This window comes from Rhinatrema bivittatum, chromosome 5, assembly GCF_901001135.1.
Source record: "Rhinatrema bivittatum chromosome 5, aRhiBiv1.1, whole genome shotgun sequence".
In the NCBI taxonomy this organism is placed as follows: Eukaryota; Metazoa; Chordata; class Amphibia; order Gymnophiona; family Rhinatrematidae; genus Rhinatrema; species Rhinatrema bivittatum.
This window is the reverse complement of record NC_042619.1, coordinates 62,999,524-63,022,223: the sequence shown is the minus strand read 5'-3', so window position 1 is coordinate 63,022,223 and position 22,700 is coordinate 62,999,524. Positions and strand designations below refer to the sequence as shown.

General features: G+C 43.2%; 1 protein-coding gene across 1 annotated transcript in view; it reads left to right on the top strand.

Annotated features, from left to right (window-relative positions):
* TRPC6 (transient receptor potential cation channel subfamily C member 6) overlaps nt 1-22,442 on the top strand; it is a 357,579-nt gene extending 335,137 nt beyond the window's left edge. Inside the window, exons 10-12 of the mRNA XM_029602398.1 lie at nt 4,734-4,817; nt 9,183-9,258; nt 18,855-22,442. Of these exons, the coding sequence (XP_029458258.1) occupies nt 4,734-4,817; nt 9,183-9,258; nt 18,855-19,006 (312 nt within the window). The 3' untranslated portion in view covers nt 19,007-22,442. The remainder of the gene's footprint in view (nt 1-4,733; nt 4,818-9,182; nt 9,259-18,854) is intronic.
* Nucleotides 22,443-22,700: the final 258 nt, after the last annotated feature.

The following is a 22,700-nucleotide window of genomic DNA, read 5'->3' as shown; positions in this document are numbered from 1 at the left end:
GTGCTGGAGCTGCATCAAAGTGAAGTATCAAGCCTAATTGGTTAGGGGTATTAACTGCCGCAATAAGCAAGCTACTCCCACGCATATTTGTTTACCCAGCCTGTGCAATTTAGTCCTTGTTGGTTGTTGTCTAATATAAATCCTCTTTTCTTCATTCCCCCGCCATTGAAGCAGTGAGCTGCGCTGTTTATGTTTACATGCACATAAAAGGGGTGGTCTAGGGATTTATGCAAATATATTAGGCAACTTATTCACACAATTTTATACCTGCACAATCAATATAAGACTCGTCTGTTGTCTGCTATTTTGGGCTGGGAGCCGTAGGAGAACAGGGGGTAGTTCAAGGAGATGGGTGAACGATAGAGGTATCTGCAAACTGGTGATTTCAAGTATGCACACACATGATAAAACATATCTGCCTATGCATATAAATCAGGATTTTACGCGAACATGTTAAGTATTTTTTGAGTGTTAAAAATACATGTGTATGTTTGTCAAATAGGTAAAGAAAGTAGGTACCTTCAATGCATTACAAATATTTGCATACACAAACTTATGCATCTATTTTGAGAACTGAACTACATTTTAATTTATTTATTTTCTTGGACATTTTATATAGTGTTGTTCCATTTATAGATCACAATGGTTTATAAAGTGACATATATAATTGTAACAATGAATAGACAATAGGGATTGGTTACAGAGGTAGTATGCAGAAGCAAGCATTTATATTTATTTATTATTCATTATTTTAATTTTACTTTTTCTGTTTGTTCCCATGTATTGCTAAGTTGTCCTAAGTGATGTTTAAGTTATTGCTATCCTGTCTACTATCATGTTTTAATTATGTATGTTTTAATTTGTTTGTAAACTGCTTAGATCTACCACAATTTGTATAGGCGGTGTATATAAGAATTTATAAATAAATAAATAATAATTTAAAAAAAAGAAATATATATATATAGAGAGAGAGAGAGATTAACATTGATCTAGTCCTTGTTTTTGTGGTTCTGTATATTCTGATGTTTTTAAGTTAAATTGTATGTGTTTTTGCAGAACTATGTTTTTATTTCACATTTAAAACTCTTTCTATCTGGTAGAATACGTGATGTCTCAAGCAGAAAATTCCAGAGCTTTGGACCCACTATGGAAAACACTCAATCTCTTATTTGTGTTAGATGTGTGCTCCGTATTGTGGGAATAGCTGGTAGTCCTTTATTTTGAGGTCTTAGTGTTCGCTGAGGATTGTAAGATTGTAATGTTACTCCTAACAAGCTGGTGTTCTTGCAGTGAATGATGTTGAATATTAGCATTAATGCTTTATATTAGATTCTGGATTGCACTGGTAACCAATTTCGTGATATCAGCGATGGTTAATGTGATCATATTTCCTAGATCCTAGTAAGTCTTGCTGCAGCATTTTGCAATAGCTGTGGTGGCTTTAAATGACTTGCTGGAAGACCTAGTAGGGAGTTGCAGTAGTCAAGGTTTGACAAGATTAGCATTTGCAGTACAGTACGGAAGTCTGCAAGTGTTAATAGTGGTTTTAATCAATGTAGAATGCGCAACTTGGTGTAACCTGTCTTAATTAATTTACTGACTTGAGTTTTCATTGTGAGGCTCTCATCTAGCTGTACCCCTAAATCCCGTTCTTGATTAGCGGGATTAATTTGAAAAATTACCTAGGTCCAGGGCAGGTGGTTTAACTTTGATTTTCTACTCAAAGGTTTAAAGGTCTGGGGTAACTGGGGGGGTGCAGACTATCAAACCAGGGAGATTTGGAAGAGTTAGCTGATAAATGGGTGAACTGGTGGATGAACTGGTGAAACTGGGGATGGTGTGGATGTGCACCCCTTTTAAAATTCCCCGATTTACGTGGCGGAAGCGGGATTTATGTGCATAGGTGCACACCCACTTAAAATTGGGCACATGTGCATGCAGTCAGGCTATTTTATAACATGCGCACATATACATCCCTGGGTGTACACCAATGCACATGAGCAAAGAGCGCCCACTTACCAGTTTGAAATTTACCTTCTTTGAATACAGGTGTCTCATTAAGGAGATATATATATATATATATATATATATATAAATCTGTCCATTTAAAATGAATGAGTCTGCCTTAAGACCAACTTTAGGTAAAGGCGGAATATTAAATGTATTTATGTTATTTATTTAAACATGATTTATTTACCACACTTTCCGAAGATCAAGGTGGTTTACAGCTTAGGTACATGCATAAATAAGTGTTACAAGGAATGGAACACATATCAACCTTATATATACAATACAGTTTTAGCCTCTACAAATCTATGTGTGCATGTTCTGTACTCTAGGAGCAGATTGATCAGTCACGAGCTGTTAAGTCTCAGCATCAAAGGCTTGTTTGAACAGCCATGTTTTGAGTTCTTTTTTGAATGTTTTCAAGTCTGACAAGTTTCTCAGGTGCACAGGCGTGGAGTTCCAGACTATTGGACCGGCGACCGAGAAGGCGTGGTTTCTCATGTCTTCTAAGTAGGCTAGGTGGAATTGTTGGAATAGTTAGGAGACCCTTATTCGCTGATCTTGGTGCATGTGTTATATTTGGCCGGCTGCACTCATCCCGACATCACCGACGCAGCCTCAGTTCTCCATGCAGCACTGACGCCACTTTATGCTGCCAGGCTCCTGCCCTTCCTGGGGTCTCCTTAGGCATGCGTTTGCAGCATGCAGTGCCTCTTAAAGGGCCCAGGGTGGGAAAAGCTCTGCGGCACCCTTGAATGATGCTGGCAAGCTCATCCCATTTTAGGGCACCTCAGACTTCCCTTCTCTACCTCAGCAATGGGTCCCCTGCCTAGCCTCCAGAACCTGTTGCTCTTTCCTCATCCAGCCTGTCTAGCCTTACCTCATCCAAGCCTGTTCAGCCTTGCCTTGCCCAGCCTATCCACTTTGCTTCATCCCACCTATCCAGCCTTGCCTAGCCTGTCCAGCTTTACTTCATCCAGTCTTGCCTCATCCAGCCTTATCCAGCCTTGCCTTGTCCAGGTTTGCCTTATCCAACCTCGCACTCTCCTGTTCTTGTTCAGTCTGTGTTGCCTTGTCCTATCTGCTTGCCTTGTCCTTGGAGTCCCATCTTGCCTTTTCTTGCCCATTTTGTCCTGTTTTGTTCCTTTGTTTCTTCTCTGTTTTGGCCTCATTCTCCAGTTCTGTCCTCAGCTATGGACTTCGACTACTCCCTTGCTTGCTGCCTGGACCTGGCCTTGCCTCAAACCCTGACAATGCCCTGTCTGCTGCTTGCCCCAGTTCTGGGCCTGCCTCTGGACTCACTTTTGGACCATCATTGGGACTCACCTAAGTCCTGCCAGTCCCTGGAGTGCTCAACCTGCATGGAACAAGACTGGTTTAGGCAAATCTCCAGCCTACCCAGACCAGTGTGTGTCCGCCAGCTGTGCATAGGCCTAGTGGTCTTGCTCACAAAGCAGTGACAACTGCAACAGAGCACGAAGGCTCACAGTCCTCACAGAACACAGAGGAACATTCAGATGAAGTGCAAACCCAATCAATTTGCATAAGATCGCATGATTATCTTATAGATCATTAATAAAATGTTGTACTGTATTCCTAATTGGAAAGGGAGCCAGTGAAGGCTGGACAGTATATTCATAAATAAATACAATAATAGTATGAACAATGCAGCTGAAGTGCTCTTATTTTATTTTGGATTTGTGTGTCAATGTTTGATTATGTTACGTAAAATGTCGTGTGGGGTTATGTTATGTTCCTATTTGGTATATTTGGTATATTATCGTTTTCTAGAATTTTCCTTTGCTGTCTGATTAATTGATGTGATTATATCATTGATTACTAGTGTTTCTATATGCTCTTCACCACATTGGAAAAGTTCACTTTGAAAGGGCATGTAACAAATTACAATAAATAAATTATCATGCAGATTAATGTACTACACAAACTGAAGACAAACATAGGCCTAGAAATATCATTTTGCTATAATTATAGGAGAAATAGCACCCGTGATAAAAAATGGGCATGGATAGGCAAATTGTAGAGTTATTACATAGATAAATATTGAAAAGCATGGTACATTATCACATCTCACATTATTTGTTTTAACGCATACTTACAGAGAGAGAGAACTTTAATAGGATGAATAGGAGTCTATAAAAGTAGCACTGTAGATGGGCACATCCAACGCAGGGTGAGTTTGGGGGGGGGGGGGGGTGTTATATACAGTCAGAGGAATTAACTGCAAATTTGATATGACTGATGAAATTCTATCATTTGAATCAATGAAAGGTACAACAAGTGGAGTCGATTTGTACAATGCAGTCTCAACTGCACCCCAATCCCCCAAACCCATCCTAGTTTAATGTGCCCATTTACAGGGCTACTTATATAGAGTCCTATTCACCCTATTAAATTTCTTTCTCTCTCGCTCTCTCTTGTGCGATAAAAATATTTTCCCTGGTAACGCAAGGCTAATGCACAGAAAAAAGGTGTAGTTATTTCTGACGTTAAATCCTGCGTTACTGTGCATTACTCTACCGCATTCTGCGCTAGCAGACCCTCATTTCCATCAACTCCTCCCACTTGCATACTGAATGTAAAATTTGCATACTAACGTGTGTTGCAATATTTATCTCATGCGTTAGGATCCTAATGCGAATTGAAAAATGACCATGATAATAAGATATATTTTGCATTATTGACACTGGCCAAATGTTATATTACAGCTTGGTCAAAGCAAGCATTCCAGCATAAGGAGTTCAGAAGATGGTAATTTAAACAGCATGAGCAACACTACAACAAAATATCAGGTAAATTGCAGTTTGAATAAAAGTGTTATATTGCCTGAAACAGTGACTATAAATCTGTGCCTCGGTATCCAAATATTGGTCACCAGGAGTAAAGCAAGAATAAGAAATAAGACAGCTAAAACATGATAGCTATACAATGTGGAAATAAAAAAATTCTTAATTTTACAACATTTGCAATAGAAAACTATAAGAGATAATGTGAAAAGCTGTAAATATGAAGTAATTTTTAGTGTCTAATGGGAGTGTCTTGAGTTTGTCAGGGCTCACAAATTGGGGCAGATTTTCAAAGCCTACGTGCATAACATTCGCGCATAACCCGAGAAAATCTGCCCCTGTGCGCAAGCCCCGGGACGCGCGTATGTCCCGGGGCTTTCGAAAATGGGCGGATCGGGGACGGGGCCTGCCCCCCCCCCCCCCTTCGCCCTGCCAGGATTTTCCATTCTCTGTGAGAATGGAAAATCCGGCCAAAGAGAGGTGTGATGGAGACATTTAGTGAGTAATTTTCAAAGGCACTACTTTACCTGCAGAAAAGGCCATTAAAAAATTGACCAACCAATGTATGCACGAGCAAACTGTATACATTTACTTTTATGCACACAGGGAGAAGTGCTCCAGGAGGTGGAATCTGGACAGGATTGGGACTTCCATGCATATTTTTTTACTTTAAAAAGTACGCGTGGTTTTGCAGGGATCATTTTCATGGTGGACTTATGTGCGCATCTTCTCTTTGAAAATTTGTGTAACGTTTGTGAACATTTGCCAGCTACCTTGTGCACAATATCGCAAAATTACCTCCTTTAATACCTCCAAGGAATAAATGCACAGGAGGCAAAGGCAGCTCTAAAACAAGGGATCCTGGGAGGAGGATGAAAGGGAGAAATCTAAGGAAGTATTTCTTTACAGAAAGGGAGGTAGATATATGGCACAGTCTTATCAGTGCAGATAGTGGAGACAGGGACAGAATCAGAATTCAAGAAAGCATGGGACAAGCATAAAGGATCAGTGAGGGAAGGAAGGCATTGTAAAGTTGAGCGGGAGATGTGGATTGGCAGACAGAATAGATCTATGGTCTTTTATCTGCTGTCATATTCTGTGTTTCTGTGCTGTGTTTCTATGTCCTTATTGTAGCACAGGTTTGGTTACTTCTTGCCATGGCCCTCTGGCATTTACAGGCTGATTCACAGAAGTGTGCCACTGCAATCATGCACATTAACATGCATTATATACCGCAGCTTCCATTCATTCTAAAGGGGCCTTTTCACAAATAAGGCACATTAACACCTTAGCACAAGTTGTCACGGTAGAGCACGTAAGGGCAGTGCTTCTCAGCCTGCGTACTGGGGCACACTGGTGTGCCTTGGGAACGTTCTTCCTGTGCTGCAGCCTCAGCATGATCCTCATCTTCCTTCCTGGGCTCCTGCTGGACTTTATCAGACTGTGCCCTAAATCTCTTGCTTCCTGCTTCAGCCCCCCTTTCTCCTGTCCCCATGGCAACCAGACAGCATGGAGGAAGACCAAAGCGGAGGGGGAGGGGGGAGGAGCAGGCATCCCACATAGCAGCCCTGAATGGCAAGGCTCTGCTCCCTGCTCCAGCCCCTCCCTCTGGTTTACTCCCTCCTTCCCTCCACCTGCTTCCTGGAGCACAGGGCTATTCTCTGCTGTGCTCAGTGTTTACTTGAAGAGGCTTTGTTCCAGGCCTCAGATGTCTGTGCTGCAGGGAATTGGGACTCCAATGATAGCAGAGATGGGAGACATCCAGAGATGCAGCAAGGGGAGAATGAATTTTGGGAAGGGAAGGGGGGGGGGGGGGAGTAGGTGAAAGGGAGTGAGGTGAGAAGGGGTGAGTGCTTGGAGGAGAAGGCAGTGCAAAAAGTGGTGAATGTTGAGGGGGGGGGGATTGAATGGGGGATGGGGAGGGAGGAGAAGATAGAGAGGAGATCGGGAGGGGTCAGGGGGGCAGAGAAAATCATGAGGGGGAAGAAGGGAGAAAGAGAGAAGACCAGGGACTGAGTGAGAGGAAGAAGGGAGAACGGACCCTGGAAAAGCGGCAGGGTGTTGGAGAGGGAAAGATATCCCAGGATAGAGAAAGAGAGAGAGGACCAGGTCCTAGGAGGACAGAAATAGAGAAATAACCTAGTAATAGAGAGAGAAGAGGGATACTGTATGAGAGAGAGAGAGAGAGGGCCAGGTCGTGGGAAGACAGAAATAGAGAAATAACCTAGTAATAGAGAGAGAAGAGGGATACTGTATGAGAGAGAGATAGAGGATTTTGGATATAGGATGGTGGTGGGGGAATTTTGGATGATAATAGAGAAGAAAGGGAACGAGAAATGGAGGAGAGAGAGAGTAGGAGAAAAAGAAGGGATGAGGAAAAGAGAGCATCAAGGGAAGAGAAAGTATTAATATCCACTCAAGAAAAGACACGGAAGATACCAGAGGAAGGGAGAGAGAGAGTGAGAAAAACAAAATTGGAACAGAGAGAAGACATAAGAATGAGAAAATAAAAGAGAAGCAAGGACACCAAAGACTGGAAACATATTTATGATAGAGAATATTAATAACTCATCAATATAAAATATACTGGGGCACAGATGAGTCTCTGACTGATATATATCTCCCATATAGAATGAATGAGAAATAGTATTATCTCTATCACAGGTCCTAACAAATTAGATAATGTTCAAAATGACAATCATAATAGGCACTCATGGCTAGAAAAAGCCTTCAATTGCCTTCTCTTTAATCATAGGTCAAAATTTATGCCAACACAATACTAATAAGCTTCATTTGTTTTTTGGATGTTTTTTTGTGCAAATAAAATATTTAGCTTTGATGCTGTATTGTCCTCAAAATATGTTCCAGCTTCAATTCAATACCCCAACACGGGTCCGTGTTTTAAGATAGTATTTGCATCGGGGGACTGGTCATGTAGTTAAAGCTGTATAAAGTCATCAGTGCAATGTTATAGGATATCATTCCAATTGTAATCTCTTCATGATAAAGACATCTCTATACTCTCTCTTGCTTTAATACATACTGAAGAGTGCATCTTCAAACCTTTAATACATACTGAAGAGTGTCTTCAAACATTTTGGCACCCAGCAGTGTGGAGGCTTTCCTATTGGACCCAAAAATATATACATTATGAACATACAGAGAGAAAAACAGAGAGAAATATAGATATAGATAAAAAATATATCCATAGAAACAAATATAAATAGAGCTAGAAATATAGCTATAGAGATATAAATATGTAAGTTAATTTAGGCTGTGATTATTACAGTTTGTTTATTTTTGTTTTATTTTATGTTTTTATTTTTTCATATTGGTTTTATATGACTCAGTTTTACAAGATATTGTATTACATTTTATATTATATTGTTAGCTATGTTGTCAGCTGTTTTATTATGTCACTATGTGATTTTATTTATTGCTACATGCACTCTGTGTTAAATGGATTATCAACATTTTAGATAAGAACATAAGAACAGAGAGATAGATACTGAGGGCCGGATTTTAAGAGATACGCGTAGGCATAGATTTGTGCGCATGTTATAACATCTGGGGTTGGCGCATGTTATAAAATCCCAGGTCGGCGTGCACAAGGGGGTGCACACTTATGCATCTTGCGCACGCCGAGCCCTAGGGGAGCCCCAATGGCTTTTCCTGTTACCTCCGAGGCCGCTCTGAAATCGGAGCGCCCTCGGAGGGAACTTTCTTTCTGCCCCTCCCCACCTTCTCCTCCCTTCCCCTACCTAACCTGCCCCCCAGCCCTACCTAACCCCCCCCCCCCGACCTTTGTTTTTAAAGTTGCACCTGTCTCTGGGCAGGCGTAAGTTGCGTGCGCCAGCCGGGTGCCGGTGTGCGATCCCCCGGCACGGCCGCTGTGCCGGAGGCCTCATTCCCGCCGCCCCGCCCCCGGACCACCCCACCCACTCCCCGCCCCTTTTTTCAAGCCCCGGGACATATGCGCGTCCTGGGGCTTGCATGCGTCACCGGGCCTATGTAAAATAGGCTCGGCACGCACAGGAGCGGATGTGTGCGCGTAACCCTTTTAAAATCCGCCCCCTATGTATATATAGATCCTATATAGAGAGAGAGATAGTAAACATATTGATGTATCTAGTAGCTATATATTACAGATCAATATATTAATAGATAGAGAACTAAAAACAGACTATAGATATATATGATACAATAAGTATTGATTTGGTGTATAATTACAAAGATCAGGTTTGCTTAAAAAATGATGTTTTTGCACAGCAATAGGAATTATTGCATGGCACTTTGAAAGTACTGTAGAAATTGATGTGCAGAAGTCAACATAAAAAACATCATTTTGTATCTTCTTTTCTCCCCATCTAGAAAATAATGAAACGTCTCGTTAAGCGATATGTACTAAAAGCACAAATAGATAAAGAGAGTGACGAGGTCAATGAAGGTGAGTTCAGATTTCTCTTCAGTTGATGACATCATCTATACACGTCTTCGTCTGCCGTGGTTGTGGCTGGGCCGCACACTATGGCCCCCACAGCGCCAAAGAAATAGCTGTAACTATTTCTCGCGCTACTGAGGATGATAATGTGCAATACATTATCACCCACGGTGTTGCAGGCCCCTAATTTACCTAAACCCCGTCCAAACTCCTCCTCTTTCCCTAATTTATTTATTTATTTTTATATACTGGCATTTGATCTCAATTGAGATATCACACCGGTTTACATTCAGGTACTGTGGGTATTTCTCTATCCCCAGAGGGCTTACAATCTAAGTTTTCGTACCTGAGGCACTGGAGGGTAAAGTGACTTGCCCAAGGTCACAAGGAGCGACAGCAGGACTTGAACGCTGGTCTTCTGGTTCATAGTCCACTGCTCTAACCACAAGGCTATTCCTCCTCCCCAATTTACATTTTCAAGTCATGATGCAGAAGTTATCGTGCGCATTAGAGCGTTATCACGTGCGATAACGCCCTAACACATGCGGTATCAGCCCATCGCGGTTTGATGAATGACCCCGTTAATTAGTTCCACAAGCACAACAAGTTATTAAGGTCTGTCACATATTTGCTTTAGAAGTGGCATGTGCCCTGAAATAGTGTCCAGTTCTTGAAATTCCCCAGCCTGAAAAGAAGAGAGTTTTGCCAACAAATCGTTCTTTGCTTCTTTGGCAGAAGACAATGCTGCTACATTCATAACTTACTGGAGAGGATGAGAGCTCGTTCATGGGAGCTTTGGCAGAGGCTAATGTTTGTGGAGGGACAGAAGCACTAATTAATAATCAAGCACTAAGCTTCACAGTTCAGCCTTAGCTATGTTGTATCCCCTCCTTCTTTTTTAATAACCTGTGCCTTTCTTCCACAAACAACAACCCTTCTCACATTGGGGACTGTCGGGGGAAGGGGAGGAAAGGCGTTTTCTTCCCCTGTTGCACTAAAAGTGCCCCTGGTATTTAAAACAACTAGGCTGATTGACAGACTTTGGTTTTTCCATAAGTGCATCGTTGCTTTCTGGAAGATCCATGTTCTAATAAGAACCTTTCTGAGCAGGCAAAGTGTTAGTATATAGACGTGTGAAAATCTTTCTCTAAGAAGGGTGAGAAATAGAGCTTTTGCCACTTACTTTGTTTCATAGTTATGAAAGGGAAAAGAGAAAGCTGATACTTTCATAAGCCTTTATATATCTTTGTATAAATTATCCCTTTTTAACTCCAAATCAGATTTCTATACATTGTGGGGGTAATTTTCTAACCTCGCATATAAGGTAGCCAGGAAATATGCCATAAGTTAGACCAATTTCAAAGTGAACTTACATGTACAAGTCTGCTTTGAAAATTATTCCAGCAAACCTGCATGCACACAATTGCACAATTCCAAGGCAATTTTTAAAAAAAATATAATTAAAGTCAATTTTAAAAGCCCTATACGTGCCGATGCTGAGAGATACGGCCGAGACTTAAGCTGGCGTCGCTGCACATATTTTAAGAAGCTCCTGAGTACGCGCATATCTCCTGATACGAGCACAAATCGAAAAGGAAAAAAAAGGGGCAGTGTGTGAGAGGGATCTGGATGGGACATGGGTGGTCCGGGTCTGTAACATAAATATTTATGTGCACAAGTGTGTACCACGGTCCCCCGTGGAGCTTTACTTCTGCTATTGATAAGGTGTAAGTTTTAAAATAAAGAAAATCAAGGCTAGTCAGCAGGGTTTGAAGGGTTGGGGCTAATAGGGTGAAAGGGAGTCTTTCTAGTTAGAGAGGTTAGGAAGACCTATCCTTTACTGGGGCAAACTGGGAATGAACTGGGGAAATGGGTATTTGTATTGGCGCACTTGCCTAGTAAAATCCACCCTATTTACACAGTAGAGGTAACATTTGTGCATACATGAGTGCATCCATATAAAATTGTGCACACATGTTTGTGCATACTGCAGATTTTATAACATACTTGTATATACGCACATTATGGTATAAAATGGTCGCATCCTTTGGTGTGAGCTGGCATACATGCATACATGTACGTCCATGAGGCTGTTTAAAAGTTACCATCATACAGAATATCAAACATGTAATAAATCGACCAGATAGAAGAACACACTTAGGTCGGTAACAATAGCAAAAGAAGATCAGCAATATTGGGATGAAATATAATGAAATTAATAAATTCGTCCATCTCCAATAACCCTCCCAGATCTTATCATATCTCTCCAGATTGTCTCTAAGGACAAAAGTAATTCTTTCTATAATGGCAATTTCTGTCACTACCATCCTCCAATGATCCAGAAGTGGTGTTCCCTTCCAAAAGAAGGGAATTGTTATTCATACTCCATGCAGTAGGTGTGAAATCAGTTGTTTAGTTTTCTTTAGGCGGGTCCTGAGAATCACATCTTCCCAAGAAACATAAAAGAGCAGTGTTATGTTTTGTAGGGTTTGGGTGGACCCTTGGATACTGTGGCAGCTGACCACGCCCACAGGGAGAAGTCCCGTGAGGGGCCACAGGTCAGGCTCAGCTCTGGACACACAAACACAGATTATATCTTTTATTAGACAGTTTGTGAAGCCACCAGTGGTGGAGGTAGTGAGCAGAAGATGGAGCCCGGATGGGCTAGTGTTCCTCAGGATGCTGGAACGGCGGCTTCTCCAGTAGCAGTGCTGTAGGAAGAAGAACTGAGAAAATGAGTACACTGAGACATTCACAGAGTCCCCAGTATGGAGAAGCCCCAAGATAGGGAGAGCTGGCCCTCAAGGAGTGAGTACCAGATCCCTGGGCGCAGAGACTCATTGGCAAGTACTCACGCAGCAGTTCTCCATAGAAGATGGCACTGGTGCTGGAACGGAGGCAGGCCTTCGAGGAGTGAGTACCTGGTTCCAGGGAAACAGCTCTGAGGAGTAGATGGTAGTGGTACTCACAGATGGTGTCTATAGCAAATTCTTCCAAGTAGAAGATGAGATGGACACAGGCAGCGAGTCAGGGAACATGGGCCCTCGAGGAGCAAGTACCAGTTCCCGATAGTGACCTGAAAGAAGCAGCAAGGCCCCGGAGGAGCAGGTACCCCAAAGGGTCCAAATAGAAGTGGAGGCAGAGTAGCTGGGTACGGAGAGCGAATACCATTCGTAGGAAATCCCCCTTGCTAACTCAGAGACTAGCAATAAACAATAGGCTTAAATATCTGGGCAGCGTGACATCATCACAGGGGGACGCCCCTGAGGTTCGCGCCATAGAGGAAATAAGAATGAGGGCCGCACGGAGCGCGCACCCTAAGGTACCTGGAGAGCATGGCGGGAGGCAGCGTCCAAGCTGGTCCAGGAACGCCGGAGAGGGTGGCAGGCAAATGCTGCGGCAGCCAGTCATCCACAGGGAGCAGGAGCAGCGAGATACCATGGGATGAGTTGATATAGGCTGACCGTGGTGCGATCTGTGGAATGCCACTATAGCAGTGTAATGAGCACTGAGGTGAACCCTGACTGAAGTTCTGACTAGGCCCGCAACATATAATGTGTGGAGGTAATCCAATAAGGCTTCCAGGTGTACAGGTTAGTGGGTCAATGCCTTTCGTCCCGCACCAGGAGGCGTAGCGCTTTCATTTGAATTAATAATTTCTCCATGTAGAAGGTTTCCTGGATGCTAGAATGATATCTTGCACAGTGAAGGAAAACCCCTGTTCTGTTAGAAGGAGCCGCTCAACCTCCATGCCGTCAGGTGGAGGGAAGAGTGCATTGGGTGGAGGAGGGTCCCCTCCTCTTGCAATAGGAGATCTTCTTGGTTCGGTAACCGAATCGGTGGTTCTATGGACAACTGAGGAGGTGTGTGTATCATGGTTGCTGTGGCCATGCTGGCTCAATGAGAATCAGTTGTGCTGCATCCTGAATTCATTTCTGTATAGTTTTTGTAATTAGTGGAATTGGAAGAAAGGCATATAGTAGTGTCTCCGTCCACGGAATGAGAAAAGCGTCCTGAGCTGTCCCGTGTTGGCTGGGACAAATGGAGCAGAATCGAGCTACTTTCCTGTTGAACTCTGTGGTGAAAAGGTCGATGAACGGCCTTCCGCACCTCATGAAGATTGTCTGCACCACTGTGTGATTGAGGGACCATTCATGTGGATGAAATACGTGACTTAGCTTGTCTGCTCGCGTGTTGGCCATGCTGGGTAGGTATGTGGCTTGCAACTGAATCGAGTGGTAGTTCGCCCATTCCAGAATGTTGAGGGCTTCCTTGCAAAGGGTCTAAGAACTAGACCCACCTTGTTTGTTGATATAGAACATGGCTACTTGATTGTCCATGTAGACCATGACTTGTCGACCTTGCAGGTGAGAGGCGAAGGTTCGTAATGCGTACCGTATTGCCCTGAGTTCAAGGAGGTGGATTTGAAATTGCTGTTCCTGTAAGGACCATAGGCCCTGTGTCTGTAGGTGATCTAGGTGCGCCCCCCCATCCCTTGCGGGAGGCGTCGGTGGTGAGAACTGCATTGTGTAGCAACAAATTGAATGGGGCTCCTTTGGTGAGCGTCATTTTGTTTAACCACGAATCTACATCTTTTATCATGTCTCCGGTTAAGGCCACTTTCCATGTCAACGGTTGAGAATGTTGTCTTCATTGTTATTTGAGATCCCACTGTATCCGTCACATGTGTAGCCTTGTATTTGATACTGCGTGAATCGATGTGGCCATGTGACCCAAGACTGCCAGGACCTGGCGAGCTGACGGTGGCTGTGTGGCCTTGAGCTGTTGTAGGAGAAGGCGAATCATGCGTCTCCTTTCTTGTGGCAGAAAAACTCTGTGGCGAGTGGTGTCCAGAAGCGCTCCTATGAATTGAATGGTTTGCGCAGGGTGTAGACTGGATTTTTGGTAGTCGAGGACAAGGCCCAAGTTGTTGAGATGAAGGATTGTTTCTTGGAGATGCTTCCATAGCGTGTTGGGGTTGGAGGCTACTATAAGCCAGTCGTTGAGGTACGGAAAAATTACAATTCCTTTCTGACGGAGGAATGCCACTACCACCACCATGCACTTGGTGAACACTCTGGGTGCCACTGATAGTCCGAAGGGAAGAACTTTGTATTGATAGTGCTGGCCATTGAATTGGAAGGACAGGTATTGCCAGGAGGATCGGTGTATTGGAATGTGAGTGGGCGCATTCTTCAGATCTATGGAGCACATCCAATCGTTGGGTTGGATTAGGGGCAGAATGGTCTTGAGGGAGATCATCTTGAACTTTTCCTTGACTATGTATTTCTTGAGCTCTCAGAGATCCAGGATTGGGCAGAGATCTCCTGATTTTTTGGGAATGAGGAAATATGGAGAGTAGAAACCCATATTATGGTTTGATGGAGGTAGGCAGTGAATTGCTTGTTGTCAAAGTAGAGAAGCTACTTCCATCCCCAGCTGGTTGTGATTCGTTCGGCTCCCTCTGGTTGAAAAATGAGGAAATGGGGGTGGACTCACAAATTGAATCTGGTAACCTTGTTGGATTATATCTAACACCCAATGATCAGTGGTGATTTTTCTCCACTCCTGAAGGTATGCTGTCATCCTCCCTGCTGTTACTGTGTGTGATGGTGGTATGGCTATCCTCAAAAAGACGGAGGCGTCTTGGACATAGGAGGGGGTTGTTGTCCCTAGGATTGTTGAGATCGAGGGCAGCCTCTACGACCTTGGTTCTGTGGTTGCTGCGGTCTCTGCAGCGGCTGGTATGCCGGTGGGCGATAGGAAGCATATGGGCGCTACGCCCGGCTTTGGAATGGCCGTCGTCGCGGCGGGGCAAAATAACGACGTGAAGAAGCAGAGTAGGACGGAGGGTTCGTTAGGGATTGTTCGGCCACAGACTGCTCCTTAAGTTGAGCCACCATTTCTTGGAATCTACTGCCAAAGAGATTGTCTCTTTTACAGGGCAAGTTATCCAACTTGTGTCATGTACGTCCTCTCTAATTGTGCTGGCACGGAGCCAAGCCATTCGATGTGCTGCAACTGCAGCCGCGGAAGCACGGGAAGACGTTTCGAACACTTCATACACAGTGCGGAGAAGGTGGCGGATTCCTTCTTCCATGTCCTAGATAGGTTGAGGAACGGAAGCACTGGGGTCATGGAAGGAAGCTGTTCCTTTAACAGTTGAACGCATTAGTATAAATATTGGACTATGTAGAACTGGTGATGTTGAATCTGTGCTGATAACATAGTCGCCTGGAAGGAACGTTTGGCAAAGTCATCCAAAAACCGGAGTTCTTTGCCCGGAGGAGTCTTGACTTCTTCGCTTTGTGCATTGCCAATTCAATCACAATAGATGTATGGGGTAACTGAGGAAGAGTATAATAGGGAGACTGCTTCATCTTATACTTCAGGTCCGTTTTCCTAGAGAGTGCTGGTATTGTGAACAGTGTTTCCCAGGACTTCTCTAGGATGGTGTCAAGCACTGTGTGCAAGGGAAGCGACATCGGCTTTGCCGGGAGGTCAAATATCTTTAGCAGGTCTAGGGTTGCTGCCCTGGGATCTGGTACCTTCTGTATGTCCAAATGGAGAACCGAGCCCAACTTTTCTAAAAGTTTGGGGTACGCCAGATCCTCCAGTGGTGAATTTGGTTCTGCTGGTACTTCCGGCGGGTCCGAAGGGTAACCAGTTGAGGTGTCCAGGGATGTTGGCGGAGGGTCCAGAGTAAGTGGCTGTGGAAGAACATCCTGAGTGTCCGACAACCGTGTTGGTGGAGAAGGATCCCTTGGCAAAGGTAACAGTGGGCGCTCCGGGGATGAATGTTCTGAAGACTTTAGTGATTGAGCCGTGCTGCTTAGTGAAGACAGAGGGTGTAGGTAAGAAGATTGGATGGATTCAAAGAAGCCAGACAGGGCCTCCAAAAGCTGAGTAAAGGCTTGCTGAGCATGAGGCGGCATGATCGGCTGCACCGGAACTGTTGGGCAGTGTGATAGCAATGCCGCCAGCAGGATGTCTGAATCCGGTGCTGTCCGTTTCTGCTTGTGGGTAAGTAGTACCTCAGGAGCCTTTTGTTTCTTACGCAGTGGCTCCTGCAGCATGTCCCCCATGGTATGGTATCTGGAAGTGGAAGACAAGACTGAGAACACCTGAATTGAATTGAGGTGAAGAAGAAGAGAGACTTGTCACCTGAACCCATTCTTCCTCCGACCTAGAAGGAGATTCTGGGAAATTTTGGCCCACTGACGATGGAGAACGTCTTGAATCATCTAGCACTTGCTGACAGCAAGGGTCCAGCATTATTGCCTCTTTTGAGGCCACAAGGATGGACTGTGTCGAGGTGTGATGTTGAGATACAGCACTTTTCTTTTTCTTTGAGGGCTGTAATTGGGTCTGTGCCGGTCTTTTGGAAGAGTGCTTCGTCTGTAGGCCCAATAGCATCAGAAATTTGGACTTGGTATTTGGCCTAACCTCCCCACTGCTAAAAGTATTCTCAATATTTAACAATGCGCATACTGAAGAGAAGGTGACAGCAATGAAGAAAGGATGGAGATTGCAACATCATGCACAGTCTTGATTATACAAAACTATGGGCCAGATTCATTGAGACAGGCACATGGACGCACATCTACCTTCGTTTGCCGGCTCGCCTTCAGAGATACGTCTATTTTATAATATACGAGCGTAGATATATGCATGTTATAAAATAGGCTGGATGCACGTACATGCGCGTTCCATTTTAAATGGAAGCACGCATATGCATGCAAATGCCATGTCTACCACATAAGTGGGGAAACTTGATAAGGGACGTGCACCAACACTATTTGTCTTTTTCCCAGTTTGTTCCCAGTCCAACCAGTTTAGGGATAGAACGTGTGACCCCCACTGACTAGCCTAGATTTTTTTGTTATAAAAGTTACACGCCATCCATAACAGACATAAATTTACTCTGCAAGGGACAGTAAGTATTTATGCGCACATTTCTTAGCCAGGACCTAACATGCCCATGCCCCTCCCAGCCCATGCCCAGGCCCCACCTCTTTTTATAAACTTTTGCCTTGTGCACACAGCACGAGGTACGCACATCCATGGGCGGCCTTTAAAATCCACTTGGTGCGCGCTGGCCCAATTTGTATGCATAACTCCTAGTTTGTGTCTACGGGAAAAACTCTTAGGGGTACATTTTAAAAAAAAAAGCGCAAGCGCGTACTTTTGTTCGCGCACCAGGCACAAATAAAAGTACACCGGATTTCAATAGATACGTGTGTAGCCGCGCGTATCTTTTAAAATCCAGGGTCGGCGCGTGCAAGGGGGTGCACATTTGTGCATCTTGCGCGCGCAAGGACCTGCGCGCGCTGCCCATTCCCGTTCCTTCCGCCTTCCCCCATGCCAGGCCCTGCGCACGCTGCCCGTTCCTTCCGCCTCCCCCCACCTTCCCCAGCCCTATCTAACCCCCCCCTACCTGCTCGAGGCAGGCGTAACTCGCGTGCACCGGTGGCCCGCTGGCGTGCCATCACCCGACCCGGGAGCTGGTCCGGAGGCCTTGGCCACGCCCCCCTGGAATGCCCCCGGGCTGGCACCATGCCCCGAATGTCGCGCAGCCCCCTGACACGCCCCCCCCTAGCAAAGCCCCGGGACTTATGTGCTTCCCGGGGCTTGCGCGCGCCGCCAAGCCTATGCAAAATAGGCTCGGCGTGCGCATGGGGGGTTTTAAGGGTTACACGTGTAACCCTTTTAAAATCCGCCCCTTAGTGAGTAGGTCCTCTGTATGTTGTTTCTGAAATAAAAATTCCCTAGAGAGAAGGCATGCAAAAATCTCTGTGAGTACATTTTCCTTAGACAGTAATGAAAGAAAAACTAGCTGTGTAGATTTTATATTCATTATACAGCAAACGCCGCGGCTTACATCTATTCATACCGTTTGCCAAACAGTGCATTGACTGATGTACTCCCAAAGGATGATTGTGTGGGGTGTGATGTACCAATCACTCCCTCATATTTATTATGCATTTATCCTGTAATACGTAGGGACATTTTAATGAGTGAAAAGAAAGCATCTATGGAGACAGACCTGTTCAAGAAGTGACTTTTTGTTCAAAACAGTATTTCTTGCTGGTTATTGACCATTTGCATGCCAGTTTTTACAAGGAAGCAAGGAACTGATTAACAACATGTCCATATGTGGATCGGAAGAAATGAAGTTGCTATGAATTGTTTTTTAGGCATAAGTAGCAAGAAAATGTTACCCAGCCAGACATGAAAGGAACATATGGATGAATGAGAGGAATAGGAGGAATATTTCATGAAAATTGAATAAACTTAGATTTGCCTGGGAAGAAAGAAGTTAGAATTTGAATTGCAAAATGATTGATCAATAAGAAAATTATTTATATTTAAATTGTTTTTGACATTAAAATGAAATGAGTCTTGGCATTTGTATCCATTTGTTGCCCTTAAATATCAATATACTCGAACTTATGGTTCTGGGTTTGCATTTTTAGACAGGATGAAGTCAACATGCAAGGGAAAGGGATTTTACCCTGCAAGTTGACTGGATCTGGGTGGAAACATTAATATAAATGAGATGTATTTGTTTGTTTAAATATTATCCTTCTTCTGCTTTCTAGGTGAACTAAAAGAAATCAAACAGGATATTTCGAGTCTTCGATATGAACTTCTTGAGGAAAAATCTCAAAATACAGAAGACCTAGCAGAACTTATCAGAAAGCTTGGGGAGAAATTGTTGATTGAACCTAAACAGGAAGAAAGCAACAGATAACCTAAACAGTTTTAATGAGGCCAAAACCTAGTGATCCACAGCCATATTCTCTTCTGAGTATAGAATTTAACTATCAGGGACACTTTCAGCGATGAAAAAAAATGGGACATTTGTTACCAACCATGGCACCACAGCAGAGAGATGAAAACTGAAATGTGAGATGCTCCATTGCAGACCATCAGGAGTACAGTCAGCAGGATGGGTCAATTGTATACTACCATTTGCAAATTTATAGTATTACGCTGCAGAGGAAAAGAAACGAAAAACAGATTAATGCTAAGGTTAATGAAGTGGTTTAGGTCAAACCCAGACATCCTATATGAACTGAAAGCAAGAGTCCAGGTATTTAAAAATAAACTGGGGCAGAATCTAAATTGATCTGGATAAAATCCAAGCCATTGGATATTCAAAGAGAATAAATTTGGATCATTTTTAGTTCAAAATGAATCTCTGTGTTTGCTCATTTGGGATCTTATTGACACTCTTCAATTGCAAATAATTGCTGTTCAACACTTATATTCACAATATTTGAAGATTTGAATCTGCAAGTATTTAAATCCCGGATTTACGCACGCAGGGGTTTTAAAATCTACCCCTAAGAGTTTAGCGCCTTTGAATTAAAATTCAAAACACTGAAAAAGCAATGAAAAGATAAAAAATAAAAAGCATGCTGATAATATAGTATTAATAAATAGCATTATCATACTATGATTCTTTTAACAAATTTTCCATTATATTAATCTCAATTATGCCCCCCCTTAAATTTGCACTTTAGATTACAAAATAAAAATATTTTGAAATAAAATTCTTTTAACCTAACATGTCCGTAGGAGAAAGGAAATGACTTCTAGAGATCTAGTACTATATAGCATTAATGTGTCCATGTAATTTCTAATCAAAGAAAGATTAATGTGAAGCGTGATAATGGACATGATAGAGAATATGGGGTGAATTTTCAAATTAGCATATGAGTGTGTAAGTAGCCTGTACTCGTGTACATGCTATTTTAAAAACATCAAACATACGCACATATTTTCGCTTTCATGAGCATATCTGCATATGAAAAAAAGGGGTCATTTAGGGGCATTCCGGAACGGGTCTAAGAGGTACGCGTGTAAATTGCTATTTTATAATAGACTTACACAAGTACAAATGGTAACTTATTCATGCAATTTTACACTTGCTAATTATCTCATGCAACTTGATATCAGACCCATCTGTTGTCAAGAATTGGTTGGGTGGGAGGTCTGGGTGAATTGGAGGGAGTTCAGGCTGAAGAACTAGAAGGGTCTCAGTGATCTGGAGAAATACTGGGTGACCTGGTGGAAGACTCAGGAAACTGGTGATTTAATTATGTGCGCATGTTTTAAAATAAACCAACTTACGTGCAGAAATAAGGGTATTTTACGCAAGCAAGTATTTTCTTACCCATGTAAAATATATACATATATGATTCTACAATATGTATGAAAATTACATGCAATCAGTATATTGAAATGCGCAGTCTCAATGCATTGCAGGTTTTCACGCATAAGTGTCTAAATGCATATTGTATAATCTGCACGGTTATAAAATACTGTAGTTCTCCGCATTTCCATATACGCGCATATATGGGGCCGTGCAGAATTGTTTGAAAGTTTTCCTCTCAGTGTTGAGGCTATACCGTATACTGATTTACAGAAAACACACAGCTATCTCCCAGTGAATAGATACGATTATCAAATTGCTCTAGAAAAGTAAAAGTTATCCAGTTTTCAACAAGAAAAGCTGTTCAGTAAACATTGTAAAAATTCAAGGCCAAACTCGAACCAGGCAAATTTTCAGCCCAGTTCAAGTTCAACAGGATTTTCCACCAAGCTGCTGGGAAACATCTGTTGGATTTTACCAGTGGAGATGGGAAAAGTGATAAGAAAATGTTAAACTGTTCCATGTGACTTCAAAATATTCGCTTTGGATCTTTTGAAAATTCAGAATTCGATGGGCAATCTGCTGAAATTTGCCTTTAAATTTTTTCAAATCCAAAGGGGTTTTTCCATAGTTACTTACAGTTCCTACATAAATGTTTGCCATACCAGTTCAACCAGCCTGCAAATTTTTTTTTTTTAGATTTGGAGAATTGTTTGATCAACCTATTTTAATGATTTTCACACATCTCTGCTGTTCAGCATTCACATTTTCTGAAGACTCACAGGCGAGTAACTGTCTTTTGCCAATGATTTTCATATAAGACAGTTGCAAAATATAGTAATTTATACAGATAGTAAACTCTTTGCAGCTGTGCTGTATTGAATAAATTATGAATTCCACCTACTTTATATGTTTTATGCATGAAAACATAGAGGGTAATTTTTTCACAGGGAGGGGGGTTGACCTGACAGTTTCCTCCTCCTCCAGCTCAGCCAGAACCAGGGCCGGAATCCTGGTGCCATGAACCTTTATTTGTGACTACCTAGAGATTTTTTTCCTCTGTTTTCTATCCTACTTTTCAAAAATTTCTTAGCCTCATTGCTGTTACAATTCAGGTTTGTGGGCCATGCACTTCCCCTTCCAGAACCCTGCAATTATATCCCCAAATTCCATTACTAGGTGTCACCAAGCAATGACCATGATCCCCGCCCCTCAGAGGCCATGAATGCCTCCACAGCATCTCTGGTCTCAGCAGACCTGGGAAGCATAAGACCAAACTCAAAATCGAACCGGGGACCTTCCATACTGCCAAAGAGCCACAAGACCAGCCCTAATACATAGGGATGAATTTTCAAAGAGTTGTGCTCGTAAAAATGAGCATATATGCAGGTACTTAGCCTATACTCACCTAATCTCTATTTTATAAACATCAGAGATACGCAGTATAATTGCTTTCGCGCACACATATACACAGAAAAAAGGGAGATGGTCTATATGCGTGAAAAAAGGGAGTGGTCTAGGGCGTTTGAGGGTGGGGCCAACATTTACACATATAAGTTGCTATTTTAAAGACAATTATGCATGTAGATTTGCTAACTTACAAGTACTAATTATTTTACATAAGTGATATTAAACGTATTTATAGAAACATAGAAACAAAGAAATGACGGCAGTAAAGGTCCATCCAGTCTGCCCAACAAGCCTATGGTAGCATCTGCCGCACCGTGCAGGTCACCCCCCTAATGGTAGCATCTGTGTACTATTGGCTGAGTGGGAGGTCTGGGTGAATTGTGGGGAGTTCAGGCTGAAGAACCAGGAGGATCTCGATGACCTGGAGGACTGGGCAAACTAGTGGAATAATTGTTAAAACTAGGAATTTCAATTATTTATATTTTTATTTATTTTTTTGTTTTATATACCGGAAGTTCCTGTATACAATACATATCACTCCGGTTCACATTTAACAGAGATAACTATCGCCGGGGAGGCGGTTTACATGGAACATATTGAATATAATGAACAGCTGAACTATAATCTACCTTATAAATGGGCTCTGACCGATGGCCCGCAAATGCGCAGTAGAGACCAGCTCTACCGCGCATGTGCGGGCGAGCACGTCGATCTGAGCCAGCGTCAGAAAAAAAATGGCGGCGCCCAGTGGGAGCAGCGGGCGGCGACGGCGGTAGCGGGCGGCGGCGGTACCGGCAGCGGGCGGCGGTAGCGGGCGGCGGCGGTAGCGGGCGACGGTAGCGGCCAGTAGCGAGGGAGGGAGAAGAGGGAGAGAGGG